Source organism: Cebus imitator, unplaced genomic scaffold (genome assembly GCF_001604975.1).
Source record: "Cebus imitator isolate Cc_AM_T3 unplaced genomic scaffold, Cebus_imitator-1.0 Scaffold537, whole genome shotgun sequence".
Classification (NCBI taxonomy): Eukaryota; Metazoa; Chordata; class Mammalia; order Primates; family Cebidae; genus Cebus; species Cebus imitator.
In genome coordinates, this window is record NW_016107852.1 from 2,140,295 (window position 1) to 2,160,760 (window position 20,466).

General features: G+C 40.4%; 1 protein-coding gene across 2 annotated transcripts in view; it reads right to left on the bottom strand.

Annotated features, from left to right (window-relative positions):
- PARM1 (prostate androgen-regulated mucin-like protein 1) overlaps nucleotides 1-20,466 on the bottom strand; it is a 133,079-nt gene that overhangs the window by 22,592 nt on the left and 90,021 nt on the right. For both annotated transcript variants that reach the window (XM_017514818.1, XM_017514817.2), the window contains exon 3: nucleotides 12,105-12,183. In XM_017514818.1, the coding sequence (XP_017370307.1) occupies nucleotides 12,105-12,183 (79 nt within the window). The remainder of the gene's footprint in view (nucleotides 1-12,104; nucleotides 12,184-20,466) is intronic.

The following is a 20,466-nucleotide window of genomic DNA, read 5'->3' on the forward strand; positions in this document are numbered from 1 at the left end:
GGGACATTTATAGGGCCAAGGAGAGGGAAAAGTGTGATGCTTTCACTAGGACAACAGACCCAGCCACTGGAGGCCCTGGTCTACCAAACAGCCGTCAGTGACAACGCCTCCTGCTAGGATCCCAACCGGCACCTTCGGTTGGGGTCATCTGAGTCCTTGTCGTTTCCTGCATCTCCAGTGCTGGGGAAGGAAGTGGAGGCCCCATTTCCATGGTAATTTAACAAGAAGGGATGGGAAAGGGAAGCTTGCATTCCTAACATCCTGACTTAGGTTCTGGGCTTAATTCTCCCTGAAATAATGATGACACAACCACAACCACTGTTGCTATCACCAACTCTCCTGACATTTATATTGTCTTATAATTTACCAAATGCTTCTCTATTTAGTTTTTACTTGATCCTCAAAATGAAGCCATGGGCAGGTATAGTTTATACTTATTTCTCTGAAAAGGAAAATGGGGCTCAGAGATGTTAATTGAAGTCCCCAAAGTCATCCAACTGAGCTGTCAGCCAAATCCCCATCTCCTGTATCTAAATCCAGCACTCAGAGCTCAAGTGCCCAAAGTCTTATTAGCACTCTAGTTGAATGGCACTATGGGTTAAGCAGAATTTGGTGGATAGTTAATTGTAAGACCCTCTCTCATGATTAATAATATAGCTATAAGAAACTGAAATCAGATTGTCATCATTCCCCTGTTCAAACGCTTTGAGTGGCTCCTCACCTCAGAGTAAAAGCCAAGTTATTAAAATGCCTTGCAAAGCCCTATGGGTCTGGCCCCAGCTACTTTTCTGAGCATATCAGCCCCTATTAAAGGACTCGTGCTCCCTCTGCTACAGCCATACTGGTTTCCTTCTCTTCACTCTCATGCCTGACACAGCTTTGCCTCGAGGCCTTTGCAGTGACTGTTCCCTTGGCTTGGAACAATTGTCCTCCAGGTCTCCACACAGCTCATTCTCTCATTTTCTTCAAGTCTTTGCTTAAACGTCACCGTCCCAATGAGGCCTTCCTTAACAACTTGACATGGTTTGGCTGTGTTCCCTCCCAAGTCTCATCTTGAATCATAACTCCCGCAGTTCCTACATGTTGTAGGAGGAACCTTGTGGGAGGTGGTTGAATTATGGGGGCGGGTCTTTCCTGTGCTGTTCTTGTGATAGTGAATGAGTCTCCTGAGATCTGAGGCTTCTATAAGGGGAGGTTTCCCTGAACAAGCTTTCATTTTTTTTTTTTTTTTGCCAGCCCCCATCCACATAAGACGTGACTTGCTCCTCCTTGCCTTCCACCATGATTGTGATGCTTCCCCAGCCACGTGGCACTGTAAGTCCAATTCAACTTCTTTCTTTTATAAATTGCTCAGTCTTGGGTGTGTTTATCAGAAGCATGAAAACGGACTAATACACAATTCAAATTTTTAACCCCCACCCCTAGACTCCTAGCTTAATATTTCTCACAGTACTCATCACCTTCTAACACGTTATATAATTTACTTTCCTCTCTTCTGTAACTAGACTAAAACCTCCATGTAGGTATGGATTATTTGCCTGTTGTGTTTATTCTTGGCTCTAATTCCAGTACCTAGAAGAATATATGACAAATAGTAAGTCCTCAATACATGTTTATGAAAGAAACAGTGATTGAAAGAAATAAATCCAGAGTTCCCCCCAAAACTGATCTGTTCATAAGATGGGAGATTCCTGGAAAGGAATATGATCATTTTAAGACTAAAACTAATGGCAGGATTATAAGAACATCACAAAATGAGATTTCATATCTACAAGGTTGGTGCTAGCATATGAATTATTATGCCTTGCCACTGGAAGTCATGTATGCTAGATACAGCTCAAAAAATGCCCACTTCCACTAATTTTTATCTCAGCTAGATGTGAAAATTAAACAAAATGAAAACAATCTGAGAGGCGCAAAAAGCATTTGCTATACTTATATCTGTTGCTAAAATAATTGCTATTGCTCATTTGAAGCTTATTTACATCTGCCAAGTATTTCCAAAGATTTTTTTTTTTTTTTTTTTTGGGCAAAGAACTAGGCTTTTGCTGTGCTCACTTCAAACTCAGCCTTCAAAATTATGATTTATGTCCTGAAGGCTGACTCAGCTGACCTAATCTATATACCTGGAAACCTGAAGATGTTCCACAATTTACTTTGCTTTCCCCAAAGGCTCACATTCATTTCTGTGGGTATGGGAAGGAAAAAGACTACCAATAGCAACCCAGAAACACCACTGCTTTTTTGATCCATAGAAATAAGGGAGGTAGTTTTGGTAAACAAAGGTCATGGGCTGTCTATGGCCAACACTCTCCCCAAATTTAAAACCTCCAGTTCCAATAAAATTATTTAACAGGATGGCTGAGAAATGGAAGCTGTAGAATCAAGAAGTTAAAACCTGGTAACTACAGCACTGGAGCCCTGCCTAAATTTTAGCATGACTTACTGCTGCAAGCCTGGCAAACATCTACTTATAAACATGCTCCTTTATTGATGGGGTATTCCTGCTTCACATTTGTATGGTAATTGAACTTCTCATGGAATTTTTATCCCTATCATATAATTTTATTCCCATAAAATGTGAGTTCGGTCAATAAGTGTATGTCCTTGAGTAAATTTTTAACCCACTGTTTCTTCATCTATAAAATGGAGAAACTTAAAAAAAAATGCTTTAGGGTTGTTAGGAGGATTAAATAAGGTAATACATATAAAAGACCTGCCACATAGTAAATGTGCAATGAATGTTGGCCAATATGTTTTTTAATTTTTAATATAATAAATCTTATATAAGCACATGGTAAATCTGCCAAATAGTAAAAAATGTCATTGAATGAAAAGTGAACCTCCCTCCACTAGGAACTCTTGAAACTATACGCCAGGTATAGTTATAAAGCCAGTTTCTTACATGATTGTTACTGTATTTGAGTTTTTTAAATTTATTATTATGTTGGAATGGGGTTTAGAAGATTAAAAATCTCTGGCAGTCAGGTTTTATTGGCTATGGTTATTTTAGGTAAGACTATTTGGTTAATGCTATATCTGAATTTCTTATATTGTAAGACATTTTTATGCAAACATTAGTAAAATAAAGGAAAAAGACTGGTCTTTATTTTATTATTATTATTTTGCCTTCCCATTGAAGAAACAGTGAGTTGAATAAAATGCTGTTAAGTGAGGAGAGAGATGCAAGAGATATGAATGAACCAAAATTGGGAATGTAGTGAACCCATGGGGCTTATTTACCACATTAACGAGCTCAAACAGGAAAAACTGGGTGTGCTGGGATTCCAGCCAGGTTTGGATAAATTGGATACTATTGTTGAAGAGTAACACAAACACATTTTTTTTTTTTTTGGTATGTGCGATAAGAGGACAATAATTAGTGAGCATGTTACAGTTTCTCTCTAGGTCAGATCCTCTTAAATCCTGGCACATTTTGGATGGAAATGGGGAGGTTTTCAGATTGGCATTTACAGAGAGTATGAGGTTAAAAAAAAACAACAACAAAAAACCAAACACCGAAAAACAAAGCAACTCCCATTCCCAAGATTAGAAAAGTGAGATCCAACGAATTTAGATGACTTTGTCAATGCTATTCAATGGCAGAGCTGCTATGGAAACCAAGGTCTCTTTGTTTGCTTTATAAGGCAACATTGCTTTATCTAATTTCAATCTGAACAGCAATCTGTATGAATGATGTCATTGTCAGGTCAAAGCAATTTTATTTACTAAATGTCTTAATAAAGACTGGCACCGATCCAACAGAGCCATGCTTTCTCTTTGCTGTGTCTTGGCTCCTCTTAGATGGTACACTTCTGGAGGGCAGACTATGTCCTACTTTTTTTCTAACTACCTGAACACCTAATAGGTTGCTCTTGATATAATGGTTATTTTATAAATATTTGGTGATAACTGTTTATATCCAGCAGCATAAATAGTATATACAGAGTGTCTATGGGGTTTGGCTGTAACCAGGTGGGATTCATAAGGCCCATGGAAATTCATTGTATAGTATAACTAGAAGAATGAAAATATCCCATAAGGAAGACCAATGCTTAAAGCTACTCTTTTGACTTTAAACACAGGAAGGGAGGAGAATTACGGCTGGACTAGCAGGCGATGATGTGGCTTTAAAGCCCTTAGCACAGTGCTCACAGCTCCTGTTAATCAATGGCACTGAGCTTATTATCAATGTTATCCTACTGTATTGTATGCTGTAGTAAGCAAACTAAAATCCCAGGGTTACAAAATGAGGAATGATTTCTTTTAAACTCTTCCCTCATTGCTCTCTTTCTTTAGTGGCTTTGCTCTAATAGAAAGCAGCACTCCCCACCCTCTTATCCTTACTTGGTGACCCCTTGCTGGTGACAAATGGTAAATGATGTGGTGACATTTGTGGTTTGAGGCCTTCTCCAATACTGCAAAATGGTACCTATTTAAAGATAACTGTAGCATCAATACTTAATGGAAAATGAGTAAAGTGTCCCTTTTCTTGTGTTGAAACAAAACATATTTTAGAAAACACCCTGTCCTTTGTAAGCGTCAGCCCCAGTTCTCCACAAGTCTCCACCTTTATTTATGACTATGCCCCGCAAAGCCCTCTCCTCTTTAGTCAAGCTAGTCTTGCCATTCAATCGTTAGTGCTTACCATGTGCTAAGGATATGAAGAAATACAGAGGGATGCAAAGATGATTAAGACATGGCTTGGTGCTGGAAAAATGCAGCTGAACTTGCAGTTCATTAGCCATTAGTAGTTAGGCCTTAGACTCTTATCATCCATTAGCAAAACTGTTTGTTGCAGCTGTCACTGTCTCCTTTTTATTATTTTCATAGTTTCCTCTTTCTCTGTGATTATCATTTCCTGCCTGGCTTCTTTAAGTATTCAATGAAAACTTACCATCTATCAGGCCCTATTCCAGCACCTTAACAAACTGAGAAGATCAAAATCCCTGTCCTTAGGGAGCTTACATTCTAGGTGGGGAGACACAATAAATAATATACAAATAATAATATGGTGGATGTTACCAAGTCCATGGAGAAAATAAATGGAAGTGGGGTGGTAAGGAGTTCCCAGTGGAAGGTGGGCACTGTAATTTTGAATATGAGGATCAGGGAAGGTCTCACTAAGACATCATTTGAGCAGACACATAGAGGAGATGAGGGATGAGCCATGTGGATGACTGAGGGATACCATGTAGACAGAGAGAGCAGCAAGTACAGGGGCCCTGAGGCAAGAGTAAACAATATATCCTTCTGGTAGCTACTGAGCCATAATAAAAAAAAATAATAAACTTTGTATATTGGAATGATTTTAGATTTAGAGAAAAGTTGTAAAGATAGTACAGAGATTTCCCATATACCCTTCACCCAGCTTCCACTAATGATATATAATTATTGTACATTTGTCAAAACTAAGAAACTAATATTGTGAGCCACAATTTTGAGGCTAAGACAATTGTAATTGTTACAATTTATTTATTTTATTCACTCAAAGTTACAATAGCAAGTTAGTGGCAGAGTGAGTGTTACAACTCAGGATCCTATCAGTTCCATCTTTCCAACAAAAATCTCACTGATGGGAACATTTCCAAACATTTATTTTTAAAATCACCACCCCCCCAACCTTTTATTTCCAGACTCTGGGTTTCTTTTAAAAAGCTATTACTTTCAAACATATCTTGAAATGATTAGCTCTGCTTTGAAGGGGCAGGTCAAATTTGTTTATTTAAAAAATTATCTGCCAGATGCCATACTATTGGCAGGCAATCATCACACAGAAGATCTACACATTGGCATATCTGCTTATTTGTAAACTAGTTCAGTGTCACGAGGTAGCTAGTAAAATTCTGTGTGGTTTAACAGATTCCCACGGCTTCCCCTTCCCCAAACCCTCGTTCTTTCTAATTAGGAGTAAACAAATGTTATTGCTGCACCCCCAAACTTTCCTACACATACACATTAACACTCATCCAGTAAATGTTCATTGAGCAACTACTATACGTCAGGTACTGTCAGGGACTTTATATTGTTCTGGTGGAGGAAACTGGCAGAGAATGCACTGATTCCAGTACAGGGAAGCACATGGTACAAGGGAAGCATGCACAGCAAGGAACTCAGGATGGAGAGGTGAGAGAAGGCTTCCCAGAGGAGGGTCTCTCTTCGGCTAGACAACTTGAAATTAGCCAGATAAGAAAGGGGTGAACCAAACACCCCTAACAGAGGAATCAGCATGTTTGAAATTACAAAGGCAATATATTTGAAACAGGGCAACATGTCTGAAGTATGTATGAAACAACAGGGAAATCTATTTGGAAAACTCTACAGCAAAAAGTGTGTTTGGAGTGTTAGAAGGGGTAAAGCAGGGTTGTTCAAAGGGTGGTCCTTGGACCAGCAGCACTGGCATCACCTGTGAGCTAGTTAGAAATGTAAATGTAAGTGCCCCACCTGGACCTACTGAATCAAAATCTATGGGGATGAGACCCAGGAAATTGTGTTTTTAATAAGCTCTTCCATTGATTCTTACACACATTAAGGTTTAAGAACCACTGAGGGAGAAAATTGAGTAAACAGGACCTACAGAACTCCAAAAGGTGATCTGAAAAAGTCAACTGTGTATAACAAATTCTAGGAGATCTTGGCCTTTATGGCTGGCTGGGCCTACTCTAACAGCAGAAGGAATCCGATTGTACAAAATATAATCACTAGAAGACATAAAAATAGGGACTTCTAACAAGACGCCTTAAAAGACAGACCCTGTTGTGTCTATAAATTAAGATTGTGTTTATTTTTGTGAGGAGAACAGCCCATGTAGTCTGTCTGGGTCACTAGCACACCTAATTATAGCAATATCCACATCACTGGTCTTAGCAGATACAGTCTCCTGTGCAGGGAGATTATCTCTTGGCTGAACAGTTTTGAGCCAACTTAAATAAATCAAAACCAGCTTACCTCATTCTTCAATCATCACTAATTAAAGACACTGTTCTGGACAAGGCAGGCAGGGCCTTTGCTTTCTTTTAAAGTTGCAAACAAGCCCTGGCATAAAGACTGTTCAGAGATAGTTTCCATTTATAAATGTGTAACATGGATACAACTTTGCAGGCATTTCAGAACAGCACCAATGAAACTGTCAAACTGGAACACGGAAGCCTGCCACATCAATATACAATTAGGAAATGAGCTGCTGTGCCATCTTCCTCCTCCTCCTCTCCCCTCTCCTTTGAATCCCTCGTGCCTACTGAATGAAAATGGTAGGATGGAGACTATGCTCCCAACCTCACAGCCTATGTGTTGGTGGTTACCACTTTACTGAGTCCCTACTTGCTAATCACCGTTCTAACAACAACTACGGCAGTAACAGTAGTTGCCCTTCCATCATCCTCACCGCATACCAGGCACTGAATGTTTATATGTATAATTTAATCTTTGTAACAGTCCTGAGTTAGGTATTATTATTATTATTATATTCTCATTTTACATGAAGAAGCTGAGCACAGAGGGATTAAGAAACTTGCCCCAGGCCTGGAGCAGTGGCTCACGCCTGTAATCCCAGCACTTTGGGAGGCTGAGGCAGGTGGATAATGAGGTCAGAAAATCGAGACCAGCCTGGTCAACATGGCAAAACCCTGTCTCTACTAAAAATTCAAAAATTAGCCAGACATGGTGGTGTGTGCCTGTAGTCCCAGCTACTCAGGAGGCTGAGGCAGGAGAACTGCTTGAACCCAGGAGATAGAGGTTGCAGTGAGCCGAGATCACGCCACTGCATTCCAGCCTGGGTGACAGAGCAAGACTCTGTCTCTAAAAAAAAAAAAAAAAACCAAAATTGCCCCAGAGTGCATGTTCTTAGTCACTATGCTACAGTCTCTCCAGGTACTCTGCATTCATTACTTCATTTCATCTTTAAAACAACCTTGAAAGATATATATTATTAGCTCCATTTTTTGCAGATTGGAAAAACTGAGGATCAAGGAGTTCATAATTTGCCCAAGGCTGCCTAAATAGTAAGTAGAAGAGTCAGCATTAAACTTGACTGCAAAGCTCATATTCTTTCCTCCACACCACACTGCTGCTGCTTAAAAGCTGGGGTCATAATCCAAGAAGAGCCCTGGGTTCAGGGCAGTTCATTTTATAATCCAAAAGTGACTCAGGTTACAAAAAGATGTGGTTCTCCAGGCAGGGGAGGGACACTGACAAAACTAGGGGTGATGGGTCCCTAGAGAAAGGGAGTGTGAAAAACAGATGGCTCTTAAGTCTACAATGCCTTTAGAGGAAATAAGGATTGATTGGGAAGAAAGGTGAAAAGTCCCAAGCCACCATTAGCAGAGCCTTGCTAAGCATTCTATTTTTCTGGTCCTGAGGCTGCCTTTTCAAGCAGATTCTCCCCTTGCATTTGCAGAGACCTTGGCTGGGCCAGGGTCATATCCCATGGTTGCAGGTCAGAAGCTAATGGCTCCCTATGGGTTGTGATTTTAGTCACTTGCTGCTCCAGCCAAACAAGCTAAAAGACCGCAGAAGACAGATCGTTTGTTATGTTATTGTTTTTAGAAATCTGGGATGATGAAAGCAGAATAAGTTTCTGACCAAAGGAAAGCCTGTCCTTAGGAACATACATGCACACACACGTGTCAGTTGAGCCAACTGTATTTTAGATGAATGATTAGTGGGGCTTTCCGAGAACCTAGCAAAATAACACTTGAAGGGGGTTTAGCATAGCCTTAAGATTCATAACAGCGATTAATCTCCTTAAGTTTTCATTTTACCAAAATAATTAACAGAGGAGCAGAAAGGGGTTTTCCTTAGGGGGTTTCTCAAACCCCTTAAGGGTGTAATAACTGTATTCACCCTTAAGTTTATAGTGCTTAAACTTAAGTAGCATAATAGATAAACAGCAACATTATATTTATGCCACTGTGGGTCTTACTACATTTAGGAGGCAGAACCTGTATGGGGAAGAAGAATAATGATTTATTCAATTTAATCATTTACTTAATTTATCTGGTGCTCTGAAGGCCTGGGGAAAATATAGCTTAAAATAACATTTTAATCAGCACTCATCAGAGCAAACTGTAATGGCCTGCTAACAAAATTTCCCAAGCCTGATAAGTTCTGAGGTGGCAGAACTGTGTCACATCATGGATGTGGCCTGGCACATGGCTGATGCGCTACAGCTATCTATCAAGAACTGACTTCCCAGGGCTCCTTCCAGTCTACCACTTCGATGATGACGATGTTGGCAGTACTGTGCACTTGCTTCCAAACAGTGTTACGAGGTAGAAACTACCGCCCTTATTTTACAAGTCAGGGAAATGAGGGTTAGTGATGCTCTGTGACATGCCCAGGTCACAGTGATGAAGTAGTAGAGCTAGGACTTGAACTGAGGTCTCCTTGTTTCTGGAGTCTGAATTGTTAATTACTGTTCTAGACTGTCTGCCTATAGCCAGTGTGGGTTTAGAGGTGGTAAACTTGAATTCTTGTCTAAAGTGAAGAGGAAGAGTCCTTCCAGTTATTTCAACACTGGTTTGGGGAAGTGTATAGCAAGCAGGAAGTGTTTCTATTTCACTCCACACTTTAGAGAAGGTCGTATTTTTGGTAAGGTAGCCCTTCAGGAACTCACCATTGGTGATTCTAAAATGACTCTAAAATTTATGTATAAGTTCCTTTTCAGGGCAGGGAGGGGCAGAATATATTTTTAAACAGATACTTTGTTACAAAATGGAAACGAGGTTCCCAGAGTCGTTCATAAAAGCCAATTTAACTCATAATTAAAATATGGTGTATCTGCAGCAATAAACTAGTAATTAAACCAGATGGAAAAAGGTATATTCAGTAAGATATAATTTATAAAATTAAGTTTAGTGCTCAAGGAAATACAGACTTAATGAAGAAAAATATTTTTTTTTAAATCTGGAGGAAACTTCTGGATGCTTTTATAAAATCTTTTATTAGAAACAGGTCATGTGGGACCTTTAATTCCAATTTCTCTTCAAAACCTGGCTTTCCTGTTTTTTATAGCTTAGATTCAGGTGGTATTACAAGGCACTCTCATACTTGACATTATCAAGATTGATTTGGTGCACATTTAGAACACAAGATGGAGGGAGATAAAAGGGAAGGAGGAGGGAAGCGCTCCCAGTGGGCACTGGGGCGGGGGGGGGGGGGGGGGTGGTGAGCAGGGATGAGAGGAGGCAGCAGCAGATGGTTGTGTGCTGAGAGATGAGGAATCATATCCACAAGCTCCACATGGAAACAAGGGCAAGAGGGAAGGACAGGATGGCAGAGCCTCTTGAGAAAGAAGTATGGCTGCTGGGGGACAAGTCAGGGGTGTCTGTGTGTGTGTACCACAGTGCCCATAAGATTGTATGTCCTTATGTTTCATTGTTCATTTGTTCAGTATGTCAAGCATCATCTTGGTGCCCAGCACCGTCCTCACAGACAAATCCAGGTCCTTAAGGAGCTTACACTTTTTTGTGGGGAAATAGACAATAAACAAGCATCACACATGCAAAAACAAAATGACAGTAATAAAATAAAATAATAGACTGGTCACAGCCAGGATGGACTTAACAAGGCACTAAGAGTAAATAACAGGGGCACTAAACTGGAGAGGACATCTCTCGAAGTGAGATGAAAGTCAAGGTATGCCATATGGGAAGGAGCTAGAAGAAAAGCATCTCAGGGAAGGACTAGCAAGAGCCCAGGGCCTGGGGAAGGAAGGACAGAACTTGGTGTGTCCTAAGAAACAGAGGGAGCTGGAGTGACTGGAGCTCAGGGCTTCAGAGGGAGAGAGGAATGAGATGATGGGAAAGAGGGAGGCAGGCACAGTCCAGGATGACTGAGGGCTATGCTGAGGAGTTACAATTTAATTCTCAGTGCAAGGGGAGCCACTGGGGTTTTTCAGGAAGGGAGTGTCAGGACAGAGGAGCTTGCACAGAAATGGTTCTGGCTGCTGGGAGGAGAACAAATTGGAGGTCAAGGGTGGGTATGCTCACCATGCAGCCTGTGTCTTTCTGTCCTTTGTTATGGGCACCACACAGACTGGCAAATAAGACTGTCACTTGCCATCTGGCATTTTACAGCTGGAAGGACACTCAGAGACTGTGAGTAATGTGGTGTTGAGACTTGATTTCACAGAGCAATAGAATATAAAAATGGAGGACTCACAGAGTATTGCAGCTTCCTATTAGGCTAAAGAAAGTAAATCGCAGCTACTATCACTTCATTTCATAGGAGAAAAAAATATTTTAAAACCAAAAGTATAAGGACATAATCTTAGAAAACAGTTTTATCGGAAATGCCACACCTCCCTTATATTTCCTACATTTTACCTTAGAAGCAGTGAGAACAAATCCACAGTTCAGTATTCAGAACATCAGAATTTTGGGACCATCCTTCTACCCCCTTTCACAGATGAGAACAGGTGAGCTTTAGGAGGCATGTGGCTTTCCCAGGGTAATGAGGTACATTAAGGGCAGGGAGCCTAGGCTTCAGTCTCCCAACTCCATGTTAATTCTTGTTCCATTGCATCATCATGCTATATATATTCAGCTTACTTCTACCTTGCCAATGTTCAGATACTGTACATCTGTAACTGTGTAGTGCCGAGTACACCTACCATTTTCACTTCTCGGCCAATATTTCTTAGGGCTAAGTTACCTATTAAGGAAGTATCCAGCAAAACAGCTCTCAGCCCAGAGCCCAACAAAACGGAATCCTTTTCTTTATAAAGAAGAGTAAGCATGGATGAACCTGGAAACCATCATTCTCAGCAAGCTGACACAAGAACAGAAAATCAAACACCGCATGTTCTCACTCATAGGCAGGTGTTGAACAATGAGAACACATGGACACAGGGAAGGAAGCATCACACACTGAGGTCTGTGGTGGAGGGGACTAGGGGAGGGACAGCGGGGGGGGGAGTGGAGAATTGGGGAGGGATAACATGGGGAGAAATGCCAGATATAGGTGATGGGGATGAAGACAGCAAACCACATTGCCATGTATGTACCTATGCAATAATCCTGCATGTTCTTCACATGTACCCCAGAACCTAAAACGCAATAAAAAATCTATATTAAAAAAAAAAAGAAGCGTAAGCTGTGTCTCACCTGATCTTTAGGTAGGCTGCAACTCCAAACACCAGCAGCACCACAGCAATGACTGTCACGGTAATGGCGGCAATGCTGCCTGTGAAGGAGGAAGGGCACAGAAAAGAAGACACATGAGGATATGGGGCATCACATGACTTTGGCATGTATAGTATCCACCTTCTGCCTGATTCCATCCTTTCTCTCCAAGAGGAAAAAGCTTCTTCAGATCATTTTGCATGACATTCACAGCTAGAATAAAACCCAGGGTCTTTATTACCAAAATACTTTTTATGCAGGTGAGGTTGGGTAAATGATCAATATTTATCAAGACTTTTTGGTGGCCTGGAATTCAGAGAGCAGTACTTAGTCATATTTTGATTATCTTTTTAAGAATGACATCAATCTGTTGTTGCTGCTGCTGTTGTTCTCAAGGGTAGTGGGTTTTACATTTCTTGATGTCCTACTTTCTTCTTTTATGGGCTCTGTCTCATCTTTTTACTAGTTGTGAAATATTGGGAGACTTAAAATATTTTATTCAAGGGTCACTACAAACCAAATTTGGTTGTGTTTTTCATAAAAATATCGGTAGTATTCACTTCAAAAGAGTCACCTTGGTAGGAGATGCCCTAATTTTAATGAGGCAATCAAGTCAAAGCATTTAAAAAAAAAAAACAAAAAACTCCTCTGTGGGAAATATGTTCAGTTTTCATTTTTGAATAGTAAACTTGGTTTTATGGAGAATAATGCCAAGTTTGATATATATAATAAGGTTAACTCTGATAGGTAACACTATTTTTTGTTTGTAGAAATATCCTGGTGCAATATAAAGTAACATGAATGTTTTATTCTGTAGTTTAAAATCTGGTTCCAAAAACAACTATTAATATGCAGTTTTAAAAAACTCTTTGAGCATGTACACTTGTAAGAATAACCATACCTCCTCCAAATACTACTTTGAAGCACAACATACTTTTTATGTGAGTTTTGCACTAATAATAAATATACTTTAATTTTATTTAACCTTAAAAATGGCAAGAATCAATTGGACTCTTGTCCCCTAATACTTCAAGTGATTTTTTGGCACTAAAGCTGGTGTTACAGACCCCATTTACTCTTTTAGGCCACTGGGAAATTATTTGCTAGTATTTCAACAAATGAATGGGCCTCTTTTAAACACACTGCAAAGAGCACAAGAGATTTGGAGTCTGAATATGTGGATTCAACTGTGGTTCAACCATTAGTAGCTGTGCAACCATGCACTATTTATTTAACCCTGATGACTCGTATACTACTTACCTGCTGAGACAGAGGAATAAGAGTGTTCCACCCATCTTGCATGATTTTAAGAGGATTAAATGAGATGTCAGGTGCACCAATCTAAAGCACTATGCAAATATATGATCCTGGACCAATTCTCATCTCTTGTGTACTAAGTCTCAAAAATGATGAATCTTCCCCACATTTTTTGAGATTTATCACTGTAGATTATTTTAGTATCTCTTCTTTTATTTGTTATTTTTTGTCTCCTGGTATGAATGGCTTTTGTTGCTGTTCGTTTTATTAGCCTTTCCACCAAAAGAATTAGAGCACAGTTAAGAAGCAAATCAGTTTACTTGTTAATTCTTTAGTAACATCTCAAAAGTTTTGGATGAAAGAACACTATATCAGACATCCATGCTCCTGCTGCTTATAATTTCTAAAAGAGAATAAAGAGAATCATAAATCATTGCTAACATTAAGACTAAGACCAGAGCTTGTCGTGTCAATGAAGACTGATCATATTCACCCATTTCAGAGCTTACACGCTTCTGAACACTCACACATCCATTTCTTTGCTCCTGGAATAATTTTGAGCCAGATTAATATAACTATCAGAATAATTCTTTTTACTACTGTAAAGACAGAATTATGTCATTGAATGTTCAAATGTGCAGACTGGGTCAAGCAGAGAAAGTCCAAGGTCAGATTCCCTTATGGAAAACCTCCACTCTGACTTTGAAAGGCTCCTCTTGGCTTCTTGACCTCTAAACTGTGTTGACATTAGAACAATTCAAAGTTCACTGAAGCCTCATAATAGCTCTTTTAAAAGCTTATGAAAGGAGGGTTATAACCGCAAGGTAAGGTGATTGGAGTATTTTAAGATTCAAAAAGATATAGTCATTGCAATTAGAAGCAGTTTTAAAAACTGACCTTTTAATTTAATTTCTCTTTTTAAGAAATGGAAGAAAAGAAGGAATATTGCTGATTTTTCTGCAAGACTCTTCTTTCTTGCCCCAGGGATAGTTTTATATAGGAAATCACAGTTTTGATCTTTTCCATATTATTCTCTAGCTTTAAGCAGTTGGGTCCCCAACTTTATGATTTATTGATTTTATTGATATACCACCTGTTTCTAAAGATAAATCAGGAACGTCTCCAACTAAAGTGCATTCTTTTTTTTTTTTTGGATTGTAAGTGATAGAGTGACCACTTCTCCTCCATGTGATGGGTGGCTGTCTATCTTCAAGTGTACCTCCAATCTTCAAATGGGGCTCTTCCATGCCACCCTTCCATGTCCAAAGAAGATAGTCTGTAGACCAAAGCTGGAATTAGCAAGTTATTTTCCACCTTATGGGCCCTTGAGAGCAGCTGGGCAAAGGGGCACTTCTCAGAGTTCGTACAGCCCAATATATGGCCAAATGGTATAAGATAAAATAGTACTTAAATATTTGAACCACTTAATTAACTATTCTGCTACCCACTGGCTCTTCTCAGTAGATGCCAGACATGGGAAGAAGAGTCCTCCAAAAGCAGAAAACCTTTATCCGGGCCTGAGGCTAGGAAATCTTGTGTCCTGAGCTTGCTGTTACCTCCACAGCAGTGGCTGCTTTCAGCTGGTAGCCTCAGCCCTGGGAAGTTCCACACCTGAGGGCATCATAGTTTGAGAAGATGAAGGGATTGCTGAGCCCACTTTAGCACAACTTTACAAGGTGACTGAAAAGGCTTTATTTCCTCCTTGTGAAAACAAATGCCATTTCCTCCTGAGTTCTGTTTAAACTAAAGAGGAATTCCTCTCCTCCTCCTCTGACATTTTTCAATATGGCGTAGGGAGAGGAAAAATGAGGAAGGTGTGGCTGGGGGCAGGGAAGGCTCTGCCCTGTGAGGAAGGTGTGGGACACTGACTGGCAGTGCACTGGGAGCAGAGAGATGGGGAAGGTGGCTAGCATTTCATTTCTTCCTTATTGGGATTTGTGAGTTACAGACTGGGTGTGACTTATGTTATAAAGCCCCGGAATGGGCAGAAATTAAGAACTGGAGGACACTTACCTATATATTTTATAATCCAAGTTACAAGAATTTTCCACTGTGCTAGCACATTCCACTCTACCAACGTGTTCTGGGCTGTTGAAGACCTGTGAGCCAAAGCCTCTGAATTTTGAGCCTCCTGAGGTCTGGAATTTCTCAGGGTTGCATTTTCCACTTTTTTAATGGCCCAGAATCAGAATAATTGGGCTAACAAATAACCATAGCTACCATTTGCAGGTGATTACTTTGGGCTAAGACTGCCCCAAACTGTACAGCTATCATCTTATTTAATTCTCTTTACAAGGTGGACAGGATTATTCCATTTTATAGATGAGGAAGTGAAGGCTCAGAGAGATTAAGGTTGTACATGTGGTAAATGATTGAACTAGCATTTGAACCCAGTACTATTTCATCCAGGTTTTACATTTTTAATCATTAACTTTTCTCAGCTTAGCTAGCTCCTACTCTTCTTCATTACCTAACTAAATGTCAACCCTTCTGAGCCATTTTCCCTGACACCTCTCAATAAATTACAGTGTTGTGTGTTGTCAGATCTCAGCATCAACTTCTTTGAAGCATTCTGTGTTATGTTTATGTGCTTCCCTAGGTCAATTGTATTCATGGCCATCTTGCATCTCTTCCCATTTCTTTGTGCACTCTTAGCTTAAGACACCATCGTTGGCCCACAGTGGGTACTTAACTCATGTACTTAAAGTTGAATAAACACATTTAATACTAACTTAAAAAGATTACCCCACGTTTTTTTACCCTATTCGCTGTGATAAGAAAGTTTCCACACAGCAGACTTACCACCTTGGAATCACCTGCTCTAATTTTTACCTGAGTACCTACTCCTATGACTACATCTACAGTCCCACTTATCCAGCCCCCAGCCTTCTCACTGTGCACCTGCAAGTCCCCATCAGTAACCAAGGTTAGTTGGAGGAGAGTTCATTTAGGAATGTATTAGTCTGTCATACTACTAATAAAGACATACCCAAGACTGGGTAATTTATAAAGAAAAAGAGGTTTAGTGGACTCACAGTTCCACATGGCTGGGGAGGCCTCACAATAATGGTGGAAGGTGAAAGGCACAACTTACGTGGCAGCAGTCAAGAGAGCATGGGCACGGTAACTCCCTGTTATAAAACCATCAGATCTTTACTATCATGAGAACAGCACAGGAAAAACTCATCCTTGTGATTCAATTACTTCCCACTGGTTTCCTCCCATGAAGCATGGGGATTATTTTAATTCAAGGTGAGATTTGGGTGGGGACACACAGCCAAATCATATTAAGGAATATATGTCTAGAGTCAGATAACATCCTTGAAGCAGCCCAGAGTAAACTTTTGGTTAGCCCAGTTGGCCACTACTCCATTCCCCTACAACCCTGAGGAAGAAGGCTGCCCATAGGTTTATTCCTTTCCCTGCTTTGGCTCTGTTCTGTACCCTGAGGCAGTCCTGGAATCACCTGTGGCATCATTTAAGTCTCTCTCTCCCCACACTCACACATCTCCATGGGCCCTCACGCCACACACATAGGCCCCTTTTCTTTATCACACACTCATTAGGGGTTCTGTTCATGTCTAAGCTTCCTGCCTCTCACTTGACCAAAAGGGTCCTTCTATCTTCCTGGGCTTAGCAATATTCTCAAACATCAAATTTCCTCTAGGCAGTCTTCTCATTGAGAGTTTTTCTTTTTATTTCACTTTAAACATGAAATAAACATTTTATTTGCATCCTTGGAAGAAATATTAATACTTGCTGATTGTATCCAAAATGTAAATATTAGGACATGATGGGATGAACCCAAACAACCTCTGAAGAAAGAACTTTGCTGGGCTCTTTAAAGAAGTCGTTGTTGCACTGAGAGAGCTGGGGGTGGAGGAGGTGATGGTGGAAAGTTTCCAGGGGTGAAAAAGAGGTGAGTGTCTCACTACTCTCCACAGATGACTCCTGAGCTACATTCTCCTTGAAAATTCACCAGTCAGCTTATTTAGAAGGTGCATGAAAATACTTGACCAAGTTCCTGAGTATGTGTGCAGCCTCTGATCTATTTTGAGAAGAGTCTTTAAAAAACCTCTTGACTGTTTTTCAATATTCTTGCTCTTTTCTTTCCACTTCCTGGTCCAGAGATTAGGTAAGAATCAGAGAAGAGGAGCAGGTGGCCACTTCAGAGTGTGCAGTGGCTCCTTCAGTCAAGGTCACCAAGAGGAAAGGAACATTTTGTCTCAGAGGAATTCTTTCTCTTTAAAAGCATGTGTCTGCGGATGTGCTGGAGGAGGGAAGTGGGCGACTGGCAAGGGCTTGACAGTTAGAACTCTGTGTGTGCTGAATCTCTATTTATTATGCTAGGCTCTTCATCTTCACAGCAAGAGTATCAGATCATGTCTCCTTCCTCCAAAGAACAACAGTGATAGCAGAAGGAATAAACAACCACAAAAGTAATAGCTGGGGAGAGATAGCATGGGGAGAAATGCCAGATATAGGTGATAGGGAGGAAGGCAGCAAATCACACTGCCACGTGTGTACCTATGCAACAATCTTGCATGTTCTTCATATGTGCCCCAAAACCTAAAATGCAATAAAATAAATTTAAAAAAATTAATAGCAACTAACGGTTTCCTGTTTCTTACTCTGTGCCAGGGACTGTTCTATGAACTTCACTTATTTCAGTTCATTTAATCCTCACAAGAACTCCATAAAGTATTCTTATCTCCATTTTACAGATGGGAAAATGGAGTCACAGAAATGCTAAGGACACAAAGCCACAGCACTGATAAGTAGAAGAACTGGGATACAAGCACAGGTTCCAGAGTCCATGTGTTACCCACTATGCTCTCCTGCCACCCTGGGCTCTAGTACTAAATCCTTGGCTGTTTTTAAATAAAACCTATGGCTCTGGTACATCCTCTGTCTGCTTTCTGTTAGCTGTCCAGGAATCAGGGCCTAACTCAGGCTGTGTGATAGCTTGAGTCCTCTTGTACATACTGGTGAAGGAAGATCGAAGCTCAGTAATTCAAATTAATTGGGAAGAGGGCTAGTTAGAATCAGACAACCGTTAAAGAATAGCAACCTTAGATAGTTCAGGTCATTGGTTCTAGTGTGTGTTGTGGTGCAAAATAACTGCTCAGAACACTGCCAAATGCTATTCATTTCAATGTGTTAAATAACTGGGGGGTGGTAGTGGGAGTGGGGTAAAGGCTGTGAGATGAAGGAGAGAAAGTGAAAAAAGAAAACTTAGTTCTTAGATACTTCAACCTAGGCAGATCCTAATTTTACCATTATTGAGAGTCTCTTTGTCTTCTGGCCTTGTTTGCTTGCATTTCACACCCATTCTTTCCATTCTACCCCATGCCAGGGGAAGCACATCTTGTCTCCTCCCTCTTACCCCAAATCTACCTCACAAGCCTCTCCTGAATGAACTCCTTGGGCTTACCTTAAGCCAGGACAATGTGGGATGTAGAGACTTAATAGGCCAGGGCCCTGAGGTTTCACACGGCAGAGACAAGTGTCAGACCCTGGGAACCACAGTGGGGTGTGCAGGATTTGATGGATAGACAGGCAGGGAGGTAAGAGAGGTGAGGAGTCCCAGCCTCTGTATTTCTGCATGTAACTGAGGTGGGTTGGCCTCTAGAGTCTGGAGCAGTCTTGGGAAGAGGTGGGAAAGAAGCTGTTCTCTGATGGATAAGCAGGACTTGGACAGACAGCAATGGAGGATCGAGGTGGGAACCATCTTGGAGTAGTGCAGACACCCAACATTTATGGGCTTGAAGGGTTGGCACCGGGCTTGAACATAGAGCACCTTGACTGATGTTCTTATCTATAAAATGGGCCAATTCCTGTCCTTTCCACTTCATAGGGCTACTGGGAGGATCAAATGAGATGAAATGCTTTGTAAATCAGCATGAACAAAGGTGACTGTTGAGATCTTTGTAGCAGCCAGTGCCTTCACTTTGTGGGCTAGAAGACTCAAATTGTATCCAAAATGTAAATATTAGGACATGATGGGATGAACCCAAACATCCTGCAGGACTGACCAAGTGACAAAACGAGGACCACAGGCTATATAAGAGGATGTAATGGAAAGAAATAGAGATCATATAGATGGTTGAGTACTCAGGACCAAATCATAAGAACTCTGAAAGCCAGAGATCATGGTGTTTGGGCTTGATAGTTTGGGGCGCAGGGACCATGGAAGTGCTTTGGGAAGAAGGATGCACCTTTCATTGCAAAAACCTCAAGCCCAACCTTCTCTTGGAACTCATCCTCAATGACAGTCACTATCTTGAGTCCTCTTTTTCTAGACATTTGCTCTTTTATTTTGTATGGCACAATTTAGTAAATTTATTTTAGTATAAAACTGATACTGCCATATGTAGCTGTGGGTGGTTATGCATATTATACATACAAGATTTAGATGTATGAAATACACTGTAATACCAATAGTTTTATGAGAACATGTTCTGTCTACTCTCTAGACTGAAAGTCTCTTAAAGCCAGGTATGTATACCACATTCTACTTCATTATTTGTCTAGGCCCAAAGTAAGTGATTCACAGAATAACTCCGATTTCTTCTAAAGTATAGCTATTAAAAAAACACTGAACTTTATTAGTAGTTACGATGCCAAAAGAAAGCATCTTTATAAGGAAAATAGCTTGCATGAAAGTATACTACAGAAGTGTTCTTATTAACACAACCTAAGCTTGTCTTTGCAAAATAAATATTAGTCCTTTTCCCCATTACTCCTCTCTCAAAATCCCTAAATCATTAAGTTACTAGCCATTTGTTTACACAGAGTAGCAGAGGCAAACTTTATCAAAATTAGCCAAGCATTATCATAGCTGGAATGTTTAACCTCATGTTTATATTCTTATTTAAAAAGTACTTAGTGGGCAGAATTGGGATTCGAACTATGGGGCAGGATCCCCACATCTCTATGATTCCACTTCATGGAATCAGAAGACCTGGTTTAGAGACTGGCTTCACTTTTATCTAAAAGGATGTTGCCTACCTAAAGCTTGTAGTTAAAAATGTGTGCTGGAAATATTAATCTTGGTTGAGATAATGAAATACTTGCACAAGCCCAG